The sequence below is a fragment of the Sapajus apella genome, unplaced genomic scaffold (genome assembly GCF_009761245.1).
Source record: "Sapajus apella isolate SASKATOON/1434 unplaced genomic scaffold, GSC_monkey_1.0 scaffold7, whole genome shotgun sequence".
In the NCBI taxonomy this organism is placed as follows: domain Eukaryota; kingdom Metazoa; phylum Chordata; class Mammalia; order Primates; family Cebidae; genus Sapajus; species Sapajus apella.
The window spans coordinates 14,572,000-14,590,684 of record NW_022436947.1 but is presented as its reverse complement, the minus strand read 5'-3'; the positions used below and the strand labels follow the sequence as shown (position 1 = coordinate 14,590,684).

The following is an 18,685-nucleotide window of genomic DNA, read 5'->3' as shown; positions in this document are numbered from 1 at the left end:
CTACTTCTAGCTGCTGTTAAATCCCTGTGAAGAGCAAGGATATGTATGTAAGTCTGCAGATTGTATGTGTGCCTCCTAGAGTCACTGGGATTCTTCAAGGTGCTTCCAAGACTAGTAAGCAAGACTAGGGAAGTGGACTTGCCAGGGCTATGCCAACCCCTTCAAGCCAACAGTTCTTATTTTTAACAGATTGAAATGTTAGATTTCTAAGTAGGATATTTTTGAACGTAGAATCTTAAAACTAGAGTATAAGGGAGATGCTCTTCATTTATCTTCAGAGTATGGTACATCCCCGTATCATCAGGGCTCAAAAGAGTCATAAATCTAAATCAAGGATAATTATCTTCCTGCTCCTTGAAAACATCTTTAATGAAACATACTTTCAGTGTTGTAAGAGTTACATTTCTTAGCTTTGATTGTGGGTACATATGCAAAACAGCCAGAGAAGGCTTCAGCTTTTGCTTTAAAATTTTGTTAAGTAACATTGCTCATTTGGCTGTCAAAGTCCCATATGACACCTTTCTTTTGGAAATTATTTCCAAGAAAATCGATTCTCTCTTAAAAAATAGGTAGGCTTGGCCGGGCGCGGTGGCTCAAGCTTGTAATCCCAGCACTTTGGGAGGCCGAGGCGGGTGGATCACGAGGTCAAGAGATCGAGGCCATCCTGGTCAACACGGTGAAACCCCGTCTCTACTAAAAATACAAAAACATTAGCTGGGCATGGTGGCGCGTGCCTGTAATCCCAGCTACTCAGGAGGTTGAGGCAGGAGAATTGCCTGAACTCAGGAGGCGGAGGTTGCGGTGAGCCGAGGTCACGCCATTGCACTCCAGCCTGGGTAACAAGAGTGAAACTCCGTCTCAAAAAGAAAAAAAAAAAAAAAAATAGGTAGGCTTGCTTCTATCATATAATGAAAATTATGAACCACATTGCCAGTCCCTTTACACTTTGACTGCTTAAGAAGCTCAAAAGTTAATGATTTCATTCTTTATTCTGATTACTGTATGTGTTTCTTCCTCCTTTAGTAGTTTTCATGGTGTACTTCTATTTGAACAGCCCTATGTGTCATTTTTATGATAAGCAGTATGAACATTAATAGATAAGTCAATAATAAAATTAAAAAGTGATGTGATTAAAATCCTGGAAATTACTGAAAATCAACAGAATTATGTATTCTATGATCATTAGTTTATCTTTAGGTCTCTTATCCTGTATTATCAGCTACTGGAATACAACCGAGTCTCAAGCTCAGCAAAATCAATCCAAAGAGCTCAAAGAGATTCTCTTTTAAGTTCATACACTGAAATTTATTTATTTTCCATAACCCTCATCTGGGACATACATATCCTTATCAGACACAGTTCTATTATGCTTCAATAGGTTCTTGTTGCTTTCAAGATGAAGAACAAATCTTAATAATGGCCTACAAGACCTCATCATGGTCTACATGGCTCTGCCTACTGCTTTACCCTTATTCTCAGATACCTACTCCCTTCAGATTTCATCAGTTCCTAAATCCCTACATTAGGGAAATTTCCACTATTATAAACTCTAAATGCAGAGTATCTCCCTTGTCAGCACTCAATGCTGACAAAGGTTATATAATTATATTTCTGTGTGCTTATTTGATTAATACCTAAGCTCTCCAGGAAACTCTAAATGCCATGAATGTTTTGTCTAGTTTCCTCAGTAATGTATCATCAGCACGTGTCCTAAAACAACACAGCAATAGCATCAGCAACACTTTGATAATGCTAAAAAAAAAAAAAACCCTATATAAAGTGGACAGAACGCAAAGATCATTGGAGTCTAGAGGCAAATCTTCCAAATAGCCATTACGTTAAGACATTCTTTAACAGTCTTTAATAGCATCATTATATTACAGTATGGTATAACAACTGAAGTGATCAAGGAAGGGTTAGTTTTGATCTATGGTTAAGATAAAAGACAAATTAGTAATTCACCTTTAAATTGCTTTATCTTTAGTGCTTCTTTAAAAGACTTCCCTGTCTTCTGGAGGGGAGCTTCAGTTCTATGGAAACTTCACTCATCTGCGTTATTCTTCCCACCTCTTAACCAATAATATTAGATAAAGGAAGGGTTCCCCAACCTTAAGTTATGGTAAACAACCTTGTATTGCAACATTCCTCCTTTGCTCAATTTCATAATTGCATGGAATTTCATGAAAAAAATTTTTAAGCTCCAGTTAGTGTTCACATTCCCAATAAAAAGATTCATGTTATGCAATGTTTTACAAATACTCTGCCACAGACAAAGATACTCTGTTTTGAATTTAAACCAAATTCTGTCTTAGCTTGTCTTTAAAGGCAAAACGCAAAAAAGGAAAAAAGAAGAAGTTTCCACTTGAATTCTAAATTGAAGATGACCTTGTGCTTTTCTGAGAAACACTGGCAGCTGAGGTCACTGGAATGTGTTATGATAGACAGCGCAGTGCTGTGCGTGGCTCGAAGGCATGTCCATTGTGTGGATTACAGCCAAGCCAAAAGAATTAGACAGCTCTAAGCATTCTATCATTTCATTTGAAAATAATGGTCAAAGTCATGGGCAACAATCTTTGCAACTTTCATGAAACAATAGCAGCATTCGATAATTCCATCACTCCAGACAGGTAGTTGGGCTATTCTCAATCAAAATACTACGAATCAAGTATATTCTGTACCAGTTTCTTGTGACAGTCACAGAAACATTGCTGCTTTTACAGTATAAAAATCCCATCTACATTAGGCCACTTTGCTTTCTTTGCATCCCTTTGCTTCCAAATGACTGAGTAGTTGAGAAAAATACAAGGAAATGGAAGACACGGAAACTTAATATTCTTTAAGTATAAATACATAGCAACTCCAAATCATCCATTTTGTTCAAGTCAACTTACTGTTTTAAAAGCTTAAAATCAGTTTCAAAACAAAATGTCTACAATCTCTTCTCTAATAATGGCATGAACTAAACATTTTCAAAGAAACCTAATCTATTATTAATGGTCTCAAATAAGTCTTCTAAGTTATCTCTCCGATAATGATATTTAAGTAGAATATTTTGATTGATAGAAGCTTATTTTAAACTTTTGCTTCCTTCACACATAGATTAATGGTAGCATAAAAATATGTTTGAGATGTAAAAGCAGGTGGAAAAACTCACACTTCTGATCAAAGAGAGAACTGCTTCTAATCCTGTGTTTTCCACTCTGCCTGGGTATCTTCTATATTTAGGAGGAAAAACACACCCTGTCACTTTTAAAGTAATTAGAAACACACACGCACACACACACACATGTTGTGACTTACCATTAAAATTTACAGCCCGAATATAACCAAGTAGCTCTTTCCCATCAATGGTACTCATTCGTGGACAAAGGCCAATGTATCCGGGGCAGAGATCTTTGTGCATATTGTGCAGGGCATAAGCCATGGAATATACTGCATCAATTACAAATTGGACCTTTCCTTCCTGTTCATAAGATGAATCCCGAGCAATTCGCTCCAGCCCTGCAAAAAAAAAAAAATTTAAAGAAACCATCAGTTGACATTAGATTCCAATAAAAGATGGCATTAGAGCTAAGATTTCCATCATTTGAGGAACACTTAATGAGACACAACTATTTGATTTCACTTCTGATTAATTCTATAGTTACTGAGTCAGGTTTTTAAGCTGGATATTGAGTTTATTTGGAAAGAGTAAAACTATTTCATTAGCAACAAAAAGAAATAAAGTAAGTAAAAGAAGTATGGTTTCATTATCTTTATTTCCACCTTATTGAATCCTATTATAGTGTACATTCTAGTAATTACATAACATTTTGGTAGTGGCTTGATCTTTTAAGTAAAATGTGTAATATGTCATTCTGGCCATCTACCTCAACTCTAGGAGTGTCATTTAATTAGTGGCCCAAAGTAAGATCTTTTGCCACTCCCCAAATCAGCTCTAGTTTTGAATGTGCTCTATTTGGGAGTGTTTTTCTAACTATTTTATGACAATACTCCCTTAAGTGACTGTGGTTATCTTTATAATAATCATTCAATTTGTTTTCTTTTTGAACTCAATTTTCTATTTAGAATTTCTATTAAAAATATGCAGATACCTCAAAATGCATGTCACTCAGAATAAATGTGCCTGTGTTTGGGCATTTTTAGGGCTGATAATTGGCAGTGGAGATTACCTTTAGGTTGGTGTTTATAATTTAATATGGAATAGTAATATATTTTAAATGGAATATAAATGAGAGATCAACTATGATACAAGATTCCCATTTTGAAAACGAGGAAACCAAGACTCATGGAGATTATCACCACATGGGGTACACAAGGCAGATTTGGGAAGCATTTGCATGTCTCAGACTTCAAGTCCAATATTCTCTCAATCCCCAGAAAAATGTGGTAGATGGCAAGAATGTTGGGCATGCAAGAAAAAATTATGGAAGGGACATAATGAGTTATTAAGGGAGGAAAAAATGATCTATCACTTCTACATCCCTCACCAACCCTACACAACTGGTAACACTTAGAACAAAAGCAAGCATTTTAAACTTTCCATGAATGTTACTAACCTTGAATAAGCTGTATTTAAATTCAACAAATATTTGTTTTCTTAACACCAATGCATATAACCTATACACTTACAGAGTTGAATTTAAATGGTTTATATTTGGATATTTGCACTCTGAAAAACCAGTGGTTTTTTCCTAAACAAAAATAGTGGTCAGTTTATTTTTATTCATCCAATTATTGTTTTTGTTTTTCATCTGGTCTTAATCACTTGTGACACTGTGTTCTTTTAGATGATCTTGGTTGGTATTCTGGTCTCTCTGGTCTGTCATGAGGCTGAATTCAGTTCCTCCCTGTTTGACATGGCTTTTCTGATTTTCTCATGTCTGAACTGTTTATTCTCCAAGGCTGAGCTTCTTTATCCCCAACCTTAGAATCTGCTTATCATCAATTTTGTCAACTACTAAAATTTCTACAGCTAGAATTATAAACTGGACTACAAAAGGTTGGCTATAGAGTACAAAACATTAGATCAATTTATAGTAATCAGTTTAGTTCATTTTGGAAGTTAGTTTTTTAGAAAATTAGTTTTCTAAACCTTTCTTGCCATCTAACTGCTAGTCCCACATTTCCAAAGACCTGCTATATCTCTACAGAGTCTGCTGCTTCCATGTCAAACAATATGTGGAAAACAAGGCTAACTCTGTAGGGGATTCCCTGAAATATCCTACTGAAAGTTTTGCAGGTTTCCAAGCACAGAGACAGGGAAGACTACTTCTCAAAAGGTATATTGTCTCCTTCAACCTACCTGAGCTGCATGATCTAAGCTAAGATTCGCAAGACATGAGGACAATGTTCTCTTCCTATCTTGAGGTTATACTTTTGTCTCCTGAGTCTTAGGACAAGACTGCTCATTCCCAGAATCTCTAATCAAGCTTCCTGTAAAACAACCCTTTCCACATCTGCCTAAAATTTCTCTCCCATGGTTTTAAGCACAAAGTAGAGCATTCATAAATAAATATTGAAGGGTGGCTACAGCAACCAAATAGATGTTGTTATTTCCTTGTAGATTCCTTTCTGGTGACTATCCACTCTTTTTAGTCCAGGACTGAGGAGTTTCTTAGGACCTAGGACCAAAACCTGAAGAGCCCTGGGGAAACCAGGATGGTTGCTTATGAAAAAAAAGGCAAGTGATGAGGAAATTTCAGATAGAAGTGAATAATGACTTTTAGGATCAGTCCCTAGTTCTGGATAGATATCCCTGTGTTTTGCATCACTGAACTTGGTAACAGAAAATGAAGACAAGAGGTTCAGAGCGGTTGTTTCCATGCTTGGTTCTCTCCTTAAGTACAGATTTCTCAGCACCATCCCAGACTTGCTGGGTCAGAATCTCCCTACCTGGGACATAAAGGATCTGTCATTTCCACAACTCCCCCAGAAATTCTGGTGCAACCAGCCAAGTCTGGTTTCCAAAAGAGCCAGCTTTTGGAAAATCCTGCTCTTGCATAGAGCAATCCTCAAAAATACCACTATAGCTATATATGCCATTGAAGTATGAAAATAAAAATAATTCTTTCATGATATGTACAACCAGAAGAAAATCTAATCAAATTCTTTCCCTTTTCTCACTAGATGCAGAGTCAAAGAACACAATTTCCAATATTTATGCATTTCAAAGCTTCCATCACATCCTTAGACACACAGGAAGGCCTGGAGCTGATGACAAGAGTAGAAGCCAGAAAGACACAAAAGTTCTGTAAATAAGAAAGTGTAAGGAACTGAATGTCTTTCTCCTGAGAGGGTGGAAAGAGAAAACAGAAAATGGTAGGAAGAAAAAGATTCAGAGAGGAGAGAAAGGAAGATGTAGCAACAGAGAGAAAGTCTTGAGCCCAAGGTAAAATAATGGCAGAGGGAAATCTAACATTCCAGGTTGTTTGCATTGCTGCTCTATAAATCCCTGTGCTGCAGACATACACACACACACACACACACACACACACACACACACACACACACACACTCACACACCCCTCACACACCTCTTCTGTAAATATTATTGGTTTTTAATCTAATTTTGTTGGCTTTAAATAAAAGGGAGGATTTCCATGTTTCTATTGCTGCAGGGTGAAGGGTGCACAGTGGGCACAGAACTGGCAGAAAATGCCTAAGCCAAATGGCTTCGAATGAAGCAATGAACACAAGAGCATTAAGGAATTTGGAAATTTTTTACAACCCATGGAATTCATGTAACAGCTACACATGTATGTATGTTTTATTGTTTTAAACTCACTCTATTCTAAAATAATCTTGATTTAATATAATGTCATTTTATTTTAATGCCAGTGCAACTTCAATTTACATTATCATTTTATTTTTTACATAATTTTATTTTAATGCCAATGCAACCTCTCTGTCGATCTATAAACATACTCCTCAGTGTTTAATAATTGGATTCATTTATATACAACATTTCCTGATAAAGTATAATTGACATGTTCCAATTTAATAGATATACTCTTTCTCAGCATTTCTTAAAGAATAAACAGCCTAATGTGGTGACTCCTCGCTGTAATCCCAACATTTTGAAATGCTGGGGTGGAAGGATCGCTTGATGCCAGGAGTTCAAGACCAGCCTGGGAAGCATAGTGAGACCCTGTCCCTACCAAAAAATAAAAAAATTCAACTTTATATGTAATAGGTTTAAATACACAAACAAATACACATCATCTTATTAAAGAAAAATATTTAAATTTTCATTATTCAAACTATTCATTTTCTTTTCTAGTTATAAACTCCAATTATTTTGACTGTTGATTAAATATATTCAACTTTGTACATGTTTATTTTCTTTTAAAGTGAGAGTTCAGAAGTCTGTCTAGTAACTGGTGCCACATGTGAATCAATGAACACTGTAAGACTCTTCCTCTAAATCAATGTAAGCACATGGTGACAAACTGAAAGACTGAACACTATTACCATTTCTGAAAAAGTTAATCATTTGATTTCTTTTCAGGCTGTTTAGACAACATATTTTTCAGTTCTTTAACACTTCAACCTCATGATGACACTTAAGATTTTACAGCAGCTACGACTTGCTCCTCACTTCCTATAACTTATTCTCTCATTCATCTAAAAGGGGAGTTTAGGAAGCTGACAGTGACTCATCAACCTAATTGGCTATAAAATCTTATTATGCTATAGTTTCTAAAGTTAGTGTCAATGCATTGCTATAAAGTGCTAAATATTGTCAAAGCCTGTATGTTAGCTAACCATTTTAAATATCACCACCAACTGTAAAGTTGTGATGTGTTTTAGCGTATAGCTTAAAATTAACAACATATAGCAAAGTGTTTGCATGGCGAGAGAGGAAGTCGGCCTCCTAAATTTTATAGCAGATTGTTTTACATCTTCATTAATGAAATCTAAAACTTATGATTGGATCTCAGTTTCCTGGAAAATAATAAATTCTTATTGGTCTAAGAAATATCACATGTACTTTAGTTAAGGTATTTCACACTTTGTGGTGTATATTCTTAGTTTTTGTTCCTTTTCAGTAAAAAAGGCAAATTGGGTTAAGTTGGCAAAACATTATATACATTACAATGTAAGTTCCTAAGTTAAGCCTAACAGAAATTTCAGATTCTTTGACTGATGCATTGTGGTTGCAATGCATTGCTCTCTAAGAATTCCCCATTTCTCAGGATAGAGTTCAGTTTTCTAAGTTAAAATGTCAGAGGGCTAATTTAGCTGTCCTGAAATTAGGCATATAAAACTTCTAATATGAATGCAATGATGGTCTAATAAGCAGTTGGTCAATTCAAGTAAAAAACAAGTGAAAGTCATACCAGTTACTTAATTCCTGGGAAATCAAATATCCAGTTGGTTGCTTTAAAAAAAAAAAAAAAAAAAAAAAAAAAAAAAAACCATCTCAGCTTTGAGTATAAATAATCCCCAAATCTAAATTTGTAGATTAAGTTTTTTTAGTTTCTCCCTGAATTTTTCTGAAGTATGAAGCAACTATTTTAAATAATTAAGTCATTTTCTTGGAGTTGCTGTGGAGAGAATGGCAAGAAGGAAGAAGAGAATTTGTGAACCTGCTATGAATAAATACATTTATGCATCTAGACCCAGATTTAAAAGTCATTCTGAATTTCATAGGAGCTTATTCTGCCTCCCTGTTGATAACCAGGAACAAGACTGTCATGCTTTACATTGTGCTTTTCCCAGTGTGACACATATACATTGCAACTGCATAGTGCAGTGACTTTCAAATTCCTGAGAACCATGCCAAGAACCAACCACATTGCACACAAAAGAGTAAGTGCTATCAAGCTGACAAACATAGGTCATTTTTTAAACTGAATTTAAACTGACTTGTGTTCCAGGATACAATATGGGGAGCAGAAGGTAGAAATATGAGCACGTTCAATTATACAGGAATATCTCCGAAGCACTAGGTTCCACACATGAAAATATGCACCTCGCATACTGAAGAGAGATGAAAACATGAAACTGACTAATGGAAGCAGCTGGCTAGTGGAGAGAGAGGATAAGACAGTCAGGTAGATCTGAATGTAGGTCCCAGCTGGACAACTTAGAAGGCAAGTGGCCTTGGACACCTTCCTGAACCATGTCACTAATCCTGAGCCTTCAACTGCTGCCCTCAGGGACCTCCATAACGGGGTCCCTCATCCCTCCAGCTTCATCTGCTGCACCACACACCTCTCTGCTCCACTCTTAGGTCTTTGAATATTACATAAGATCTCCAAATGCAGGCCTTTATTCGGCTGGTCACTCTCTTCATTCCTTGCCTAGATGTTTCCAAGCCTAAAGGGAGGTGTCACCTCAAATTAGTTAATAAGTGATTATTTTCTTCCCAAACTTAGCCTAGATTAGATCATAGAGCATCTTAAATACTAGGGTTAAATACTGATATTGTTCCCTTGAAATGGAGAACCATGATCAATATTTAAAATTATTGCTGAAAATAATGTGTAAAATCAATTGAAGCAAGCATTGGTTGAAGGTAGAGAGAAGCTGGGAGGCAGGTTATGCAGAAAGTGGGAACAGGATGACACAGGGAAATGAACTGAGAGAAAATACGTTTTAGATGCCAAATTGACAAACCCAACTATCTGATTAAATATGGCAGTAAAGGTCAGGAGGCAATGAACAACTCGGGGTTCTGATGCTAGGTAGTAGAAAATTGGTACCATGAACAGTTTGAAAAATCAGGTGAAGAAGATTCGGTTAATGATCTCTCCCTAATGGCATCAAGACTACAATTAAAAGGACAGATTTTTAATGTTCTGTGCTATTTATTACATCCTCTAACACAGCATAGACTTTATATAGATGTTGAATTATTGAAAGAATAAAAGGTCCGAATGTTTAATCACATAACAATAATGTGGTTGAACATTTATTTGCCAGATTGCCATAACTGAAGAAGCCACATTGGAGAAGAGCACCTTATGCAGTGTTGCATTAAAACCAATGGCCTGAGAAGCCAGATTTGCATTCTAGTTCTAACACCACAACCAATTAACTTTGTAGTCGTGGGCAAATCATGATCTTTCTGGCTTTTGGTTACTTCTCAGTAAAAATTAGAAAACTGAACAATATGCTCTGCCACAGCCCCTCTAGCTCTGAAATTCGGGATTCTATGGCATGTTCTCTTATTTCTAACTGCTTCTTCTTTATACTCTCTAAGATCACTTAAAGATTACTTAAGGGTGTGACTGAAGAAACTCCACTAAACCCAATTCTCCAAAACAGTATGAAGTATCCTGTAAGTGGGCTACTGCTGAGACCTGGAAATTCTGCGCTAACAAAAATACCAAATGTCAACCTGAATTAATTTTTTCCTGTGTTCAGATTTCCTGTGTCCACATTTTCATTATTCTTAGACTTAGAGCCACTGACCAAATCTGGTTCCTCAAAAAAGAGAATTTTTTAGGTCTCTACCTTTTCTGATAGACTGGCTAAAGGAATAAATTATGGAAAATAAGGTCAGAGAAGTGAAAGGGAAGAGGGAGGGCACAAATAATTAAAATGGTAAGGGCTGCCTTCCTCCCCATCACCTATATGTGGCATTTCTCCCCATGTTATCCCTCCCCAACACCCCACCCCCGCTGTCCCTCCCCTAGCTCCCCCCACAGACCCCAGTGTGTGATGCTCCCCTCCCTGTAGCAAACCACATTGCCATGTAGGTACCTATACAACAATCTTTTTTATATATAAAATATTTAAAAAAACGGTAAAGGCACTTCACAAATAGTATCCCTTTAATTCTAAATTATTACTACTCCTCAGGTAAAAATAGAACTGAGATTCAAAAAGTTAAACACCCAAGATTGCAAAGTCATGGCAGTAAATGGTAATTTAAAATCAGGTCTATATTGCTCAAAACGTGTGCTATTACCACTATTCCTTCTCCTCTGTGAAATCTCTTTTGATTCTTCCAGTTCAGGTTTATCTTTTCCTTCTCTAAACTCCCCTTTCACTCACATCCACTAGACCAATGATTGGCTTGTCTCTTAACTATAAATGCAGGTTCTCTGCATGTCATGTGCTCATGCACTCGTGTTAATCTTTAAACACAGTAGTGAAGCAGGAGTCAAAAAACATTATAAAATATAAACTTTTACAGAAATACTAACAATAGGTATTAACAAATATTAACAAAAATGTCATACTTACATTGAAATATACTTAAAAAGGAAAAAACTTTCTGTGACATTTTTAGCATTTTTATGAACTGCTAAACAAACAAAAACTTCTTGTGAATTTCAGCCATCCACTTATGATAAAATTCGCATAAAATGGCTGAAATTCCCAAGCAAGAACACTGGACATTTGTGATAAAAGCCAACGCTAATAAAGCTTATACATTTACATTTATAAAAATGACTAAAGTATTTTAGCCTTGGAAGGTAATGTGTCTGAGTCCAAGACTCTATATGACTTTTCTTAAAAAATAACATCAAGCTCAAAAGAAAATTTCACACCCAAGGTTCTGCTTTGTGGATTCTTCAGCTGGCTCTGTCAAGGACCAGTAGAGACAGATGTATTGGACTAATGAACTAATTTGAGCCACTACCTTGTCTATTTACAAAGGGCAGAGAACATTAGATGATAAGGGTCCTTTAGTGAAAATAACCTGCTCTCTATATTCTTCTGTAATTTAAATACAGCAGCAAGAACTGAAGGCTCTTAACTGCCTGAGGACACATGAGGAGACACTTGTAAATCAACCACTGAAGAGCTCTAGATCAGCTCACAATAACATCTCTCCTTTGTGCCTGGCAGGAAATAGAAAGTGCTTGAGGCAGGTGCCAGGTGTCCCCTCAGGTGTTAAAAATTTCCATGCAATGCCCTGGGGTTTCCAAAACACTGAAAAACCTAAGGTAAGTGGCAAATAAGATTAAGAGTGTATCTTCAGGCAAAACAACTAGTTTGAAAGAAAGACTTTCAGAAAAGCAAATTATTTCATAGCTATATCCCTAAGTCCCTAAACAAAGAAAAGGCTGTTTGATTAAATTCAATAATTTGCATTTTCTACATAATTATCTCAGATCATACAGGAGAGACAAATTTTGATTCAAAGTAATGTATAAAACTTGAAATATCATACTTAATGTTTCTGTTTTTAAACCATATTAAAGACACTCCGCCCCATACAATTCAAATTTGGGCATGGAAATTCCCACTTCAGCTGCCAGGACTTCTAATGCTCTCCCAACTCCAATATGTTACAGTCATTTCAGACCCTATGACTTGACTCAGGGTTTACCTTTTAAAAATATAGTCTATTTTATAAATTACAAAAGTAATACATATTCATACCAGGACTGTGAAAAATAAAAGTATAGAAAGAAGAAAATAAAAAACATCTATTAGCTTCCCATCTTAATGACCATTTGTATACTGCTGTGGTGCTGTACAACATTTCTCTCTTTGCCTCTTCATTTTTATACATTAAAGTGATATACTCTTTCTAGTATGCTATATCCAATCCACCTATAATGAGAATTTCCCTATATTATTGATAACATGGTTTTTAATCTTGTCCTTATTCTTTAAGATTCTTGTCTAATCTTTATTTAATAGATTCATACTTTTGCAATTAATTCTTTTGTTAGATTCAATGTAATATTTGGGTTAAGACAGGCATCATAACTTTACATTTTCCAAATTGTGAACCAATTCTCCCAGTGTTGTTACATGTATATTCATTTCCCAACTAATTTACATAACATCACTTTTAACATAACAAAATATATATCACATTATATATTTTTGAACATCTATCTGGATTTTCTGCTCTAGGCCATTTTTCTCTTAATATGCCAATGCTACTTATGATTATTATGCTTTTATGTTATACCATTGGTTCATGCTGTGCTAATACTCTTTTTTAAAAATTTCTGATTAGTCTCACTAATAGTCTTTAGAACTAATTAAACCAGTTAAAAAATTACAGCTTTTATTAGTCATATCAATTTTTAAAATTAATTATGAAAGATATGACATAGCTACAATACTAAGTCTCCATTTGATAACATCGTCTCCTTATTCAAATCTTTAGGAATCCTTTATAAAAATATGTCATGCACATATTTCTTTTTAATTCTTCAATATTTTATGTTTTGTAGCTTTTAAAATAAGATTTATTTTCATTTTAACTGGCATAATTTATAAATTTCTATTTATTTTTAATGTTCAATGTTTTTCCCTCATTTAAATTCTATGCATCCTAGCAAACCCAGATTAAGTCCTAGCTCTTCTACACAACAAGGAATAATATAAAAGAGCATGGGTTTTGAGACCAGATTAAGATTTTAGAATCTGCCTCCAAGTCCTTGAATTCTTCATTCATAAAATGGGAATTTATGAGCTATGTTGCATGGCTGTTGTGAGGATTAAATGAGATAATGTAAGGCATCTGGCACCTTATGTAGTAAATAAATGAACACCACTATTTGCTATGTGACGCTATAAAATACTCAACCTTCTATAACATACAACACTTTTTAATTATACAAGAGAAAGAAATTACAACGGAAAGTTAAACTCAGTATATATTCATATATTCAATTACTAAACATAAGAAAGGCAATTTTGCTTGGTGATTGGGACCAACCACTCTGCTTCCAATCTGCCTGGATTCAAATCCCAATGCCACCATTTACTAGTTATGAGGCTTTGAGTAAGCCCTTTAACCTCCTATGCATCTTATCTTACCTGCAAAATGGGGATAACAAGAATATCTCCCCCATGGGGTTGCTGTCATAATTAAATGAGTTAGTATATATGTTACGCAGTCAGAAGAGTGTTGACGACTGTAGGCCCTCTATGATATTATTATTACTATCATCTTTATAATTATTCACTAAGCTTGTGTGATATATTAAGCAGTGAGCAGGATACAATGGTAAACAAAAATTGACCTATTCCTTGCTGTCATAGAGTGACACTAAGGCTATAATCTGAAAGATAAATGGGAGTGAATTAGGAGGGAAAGGGAAGTAGAGGGGAGCACAGCAGTGGCAAAAGCCCATTGATGGGGGCAACAGAAGAGTACAAGGAGTGAGGCTCAGTCAGTGAGGCTGCAGCAGTGGTCTTCCTCTTTCTTAGGACGGAGGCACAGGTGAGGCCTGAGGGGAGCAGGACCAGATTATGGGACCATGCAAATTACCTGGAGCCTGTCTTCTTTCTAAAAGCAGAGGGAAGCCATCAAAAGGTAAGATAACCAGAGTTCCAGTTCAAAAAGAGCACGGAGTCAAGAGAACAGATAGGAAGGAGGAAAGAGTAAATGGAATAGGCAGATTGGGAGGTGATTTCATAGTTCAGAAATGAGCATATGGTGTCATGGGCTAAGGTGGAAAACGAAGGTGGAGAAATGTGAATGCACTAAAGACAAAATAGAGGATAAAAATAACAGGATTTGGATATATAAAATCCAATAGCAAAGAGTGGTACCAAGGGTGACGTCCAGGTTCTTGCCTTAAGTATCTGGACAGATGCCAGTACTGCTCAATTAGATGGGCAACAGCATCCAGACCAGAAATATCATGTCCTGCCAGCGAGATAACTGCACGTTTGCCTAATGTATGGTCAACATGGTGAGTTTGTTCCTGTTAAGACAGGTCAGGGGAATCCCCCTAGCCTGCACCTTCTAAAAATTGTATACTCACTTACCACTATGGGAATGTAACCTGCCTTATTTGTAGCATTAATATGTCCAGGTTCAAGGTTCCAACACTGGGTTATCACTATTTTTATTACTTACAAACTCCCTAGGTCATAAATTCCAACCCAGGAACAGAGAAAGACATGGTATCAGAACTGTTTTCAAGAATGTGTCATCATTCAACAACTGACTTCAATCATTCCATTTGCAAGTTACTAATAGTACTCTCTCAGGTATTCCCTTTGAAACAAAAAGCTGAATAGTCAATGTGATGCTCTGCTTTAAATATTCACATGGAAGACTAAAACATTTCCCCTTTTCACTCTCTTTTTAAGATTTTGTCAACAATGAAGTAATATTGTCACAGGAGCATGTTATGAGGCCTTAAGCTTGTAATTAATAAAGTAGAAATGCCTATGATAAAATGATCTCCTCCTATCTGCCTTTTTTTTTTTGAGACAGGGTCTCACTCTGTCACCCAGACTGGAGTGCAGCAGCATGATCAAGGTTTATTGTAGCCTTGACCTCCTGGGCTCAGGACATCCTCCCACTTCAGCCTCCCCAGTAGATTAGACCATGGGCATAAGCTACTACAACTGGCTAATTTTTAAATTTTAGTAGATATGGGGTCTCCTCATGTTGCCCAGGCTGCTCTTGAACTCCCGGACTCAAGCGATCTTTCCACCTTGCCCTCTCAATGTTGGGATTACAGGTGTAAGCCACTGTACCCAGCCCTATCTGCTTTTTTCTAAGCTTTATATAGGTAATGACCGATTAGTGATAAAATCAATATAGTTGGTCAAAAACAGCATTCAAAATAAATAAAACATACAGAAATCAAGTTTGTTGCAAATAGTAACAGGAAGTATTGTTTCTTGAGTCTTTATTTCAGATGAGAGGTGCATTTTTGTACTGTGTTGCCATAAACAATATATTATTAATCTGGAGTGAAGTAAAACAAATTAAAACTCAATAACCTAGTCCAGTTCTCTTATTTCACAAATAGTGAAACTGAGACAGAGGAACTAAGTGATTTTTTTTTCCATGTCTGATAACCTGTAAAGAAGCGGGCAAGGAATAGAACCCTAATCACTTAATTCCATGACTCTTGTTTTATAGCACGTCTCTTTTCAACTGCATTTTCTCTCCCATTGTAATTAACTTCTATTGAGGATAACTAAAACTTAAGGAAATCACTGAATGAGTTTGTCCATGAGGAATTAAAATCATTGTAAGAATAATGAATTACGAAAATAAATGAATAACAGGAAGGTATGAATAATGGGCAGGTTTTCTCTTAGTCCAAAGAGAAACTGTATCAGTGAAAACCAACAACAAAGAACCACGGTTTTGGTTTTGAAATGGCAAAATAAATAAATAAATAAATAAATAAATAAATAAAAGCAAAGGATTTTATAACAGAAACTTAAATTTGTAAATAAAGGCCCAAAGTGCCTGAAGTATATGATGCATATTCTTTATATGAAAACTTTCCGGTGTCTGTGTATAGTATTGGACCACCAAGATGAAAAATGAAAACAATTATTGCCTCTGTACAATGTGGTCAATCCTCTGGATGACTAACTAGGTCTTTCACTTTTCTTCCCAATTTTAGGGGTCAAAGCACAGGCATAGGTATAGTGCCAGTGGCTGATTAAAGCAGGTCGCAATCTGTCTGGAAGAGTTTCTGTGCCATTCTTCTTAGGGACAGGGACCAGACAAGATGACCTCTCTTGCTGCCTTCCAATTAATTCAATCAGCCTCTGCTTCTATCAGATATTTTCAGGGATGCAAACTGTACACTCTCTCCAAGTCCTCACCAGGAATCAGTAAACACAGAGGCTGCAGACTGTGTTTAATGAATAAGCAGGATTCATCTTTCAGTCATCATTTTTATTTATAGCTTGTTTCTAGGCATTATTTTCTCCCCCAGTGATCTAAAATCCCATGGAGGACCAAGGCTGGATCTAACTTCTCTGAGCTCCCACTGGGGCTAATCTGGTGCCCAAATACATCTTAGATTAATATCAATGCTGTTAAGCCAACCTAACCTGAGTTTTTTTCTCAAGAAGCATGTATAAGTAAGATAATCCCAATTAGCTGAAAATAAATCTTTTTGTTTTAATATTCTATGAAGAGCCACTCTAGGAAACTATTAGGAGATACAGTAAAGTACAGCAGGGAAAACTTTGTCAAACAAACTAAATCTATGCCTTCTATTTCTATGTTCAAATAAATATACATAAATGGTAGAGTTGGTATGAGGTGTTTGCTTTTTGTTCTCTTCAAATGGACTGGTTAGATAACTTCCACAATAGAGGAAATAGATCATCTGAGACTAACTATATTAGATAATGTTACTACAACGGATGAAGATAAGGTAAGTGCTCACATGATGGCTTACTTCAAACCCCTCATAAATCAGGAACCTGTGGCTATATTTTAACACTTCCTATACAATCAATAAAACATCAGTTTTCATTAAGCAGACCTCATCCATAGCCCCAGATCAAAAACTGTGGCTTTTGACTGCAAATCTACCTTGCAATAAAAAGGGATTGAATTTGTTTGACACATATTTTCTTTTAAAAAAAATGTAATATAAAATGTGATGTCCTTTAACAATACATATAAACTAACTTATAGCACATGGTTTGTGTGAGCTCAGTGGGTTGCATCAGGACCTGGAAAACATTCCAAGACTACTGTGGAATTCTGGCCCAGTAAGAACTGAATCACTAAGGAACAAACCCTGGTTTCACCTTGAGAGATAATGCATGACCTATTAAATCTCTCAGTATTAATTACCCTTGTATACAAATACAAAAAAAAATGAAAATATTTTCATCTTTAAACTTTCAATGCATGCACATGCAAAAAAGAATTAAAAATATTTTCATCTTTAAACTTTCGTTTCATGCTTTGAATATCAAAACATTTTGTGAGAAAAATTAAAAATAGAAATTTGATAAATTTAGAACCAATGTGAAAATCATAGCCTGAGATGCACTTTAAACTTATTTCTAACAAATCTGCTTTTCTCAGTGATTTATTTTTGCTCCCCATATTATGTTACTGGCACCAAGGACTTGGATAGAAAACAGGTATGATAAAGGGAATATTTAGACATAATGGCACAAATGTATAAATGTTAATAAATAGCCTTCTTCATAGAAGCTGAACAGGGGATCTATTATTTATTGGGCTCTATTATGAGCCTACCACCATGCTAGACAAGTTGGATATGTTGTTACATAATGTTTGTAATCACTCTGTGAGACAAGTATTATTATTACCGTTTTTTAGGAAAACTGAAGCTCAGGTTAAATAACCTGTCCATTATCACAGATTCAGTAAGCTACAAGCCAAGAATCCCAACTATTCAAAGTGACCTAACTCTTTTTATAACAACTCAGGCCTAAACAATAAAGAGCATGTCCTTATACAGCGTAATGAATTTAGATGAAGATACAAACCTGTTACCAGATCCTAGGAAAGACCAGTCTCAACTAACACTAGTACTGTAAGCACATAGCAACCATTTGGCCTTTGACTTTTTATCATAAGCTTGTGTTCAGCTTCTATATGAGGCGGCTTTTCCAGGCTGGAGTACAGTAGCTACTCACAGGCATGATTGTAGCATACCACAGCCCTGGACTCCTGGGCTCAAGCAATCCTACTGCCTCAGCCTCTCAAGTAACTAAGACTATAGGTGAATGCCACTGTGCCTGGCTTAAAGTGTGATTTTTTAATATGTGAGTTTTCCAATAGTCTCCCAATGCTTTTAGGAACAAGACAGACTCAGGTAGTGGAGTGATCTGGTAAAACGCCCTCTTTTTCAGAGTCAAGTTCTTTAGAAGAGCATCTATGCTTCTATTTTCTTATTGCAATGCACATTCTGACTGCTGCAATTTGACTTCCATTCCAACCAAAAAAAGGATATCTAGGCAGAGGCCATTAGTTGTACCTCATACCAATTCACCACTTCTTACA

The 18,685-nt window shown here is 35.9% G+C and overlaps 1 protein-coding gene across 5 annotated transcripts in view; it reads right to left on the bottom strand.

Annotated features, from left to right (window-relative positions):
• Positions 1 to 18,685, bottom strand: part of GRM8 (glutamate metabotropic receptor 8) — a 788,345-nt gene that overhangs the window by 314,553 nt on the left and 455,107 nt on the right. For all 5 annotated transcript variants that reach the window (XM_032276086.1, XM_032276088.1, XM_032276090.1 and 2 more), the window contains exon 7: positions 3,301 to 3,501. In XM_032276086.1, the coding sequence (XP_032131977.1) occupies positions 3,301 to 3,501 (201 nt within the window). The remainder of the gene's footprint in view (positions 1 to 3,300; positions 3,502 to 18,685) is intronic.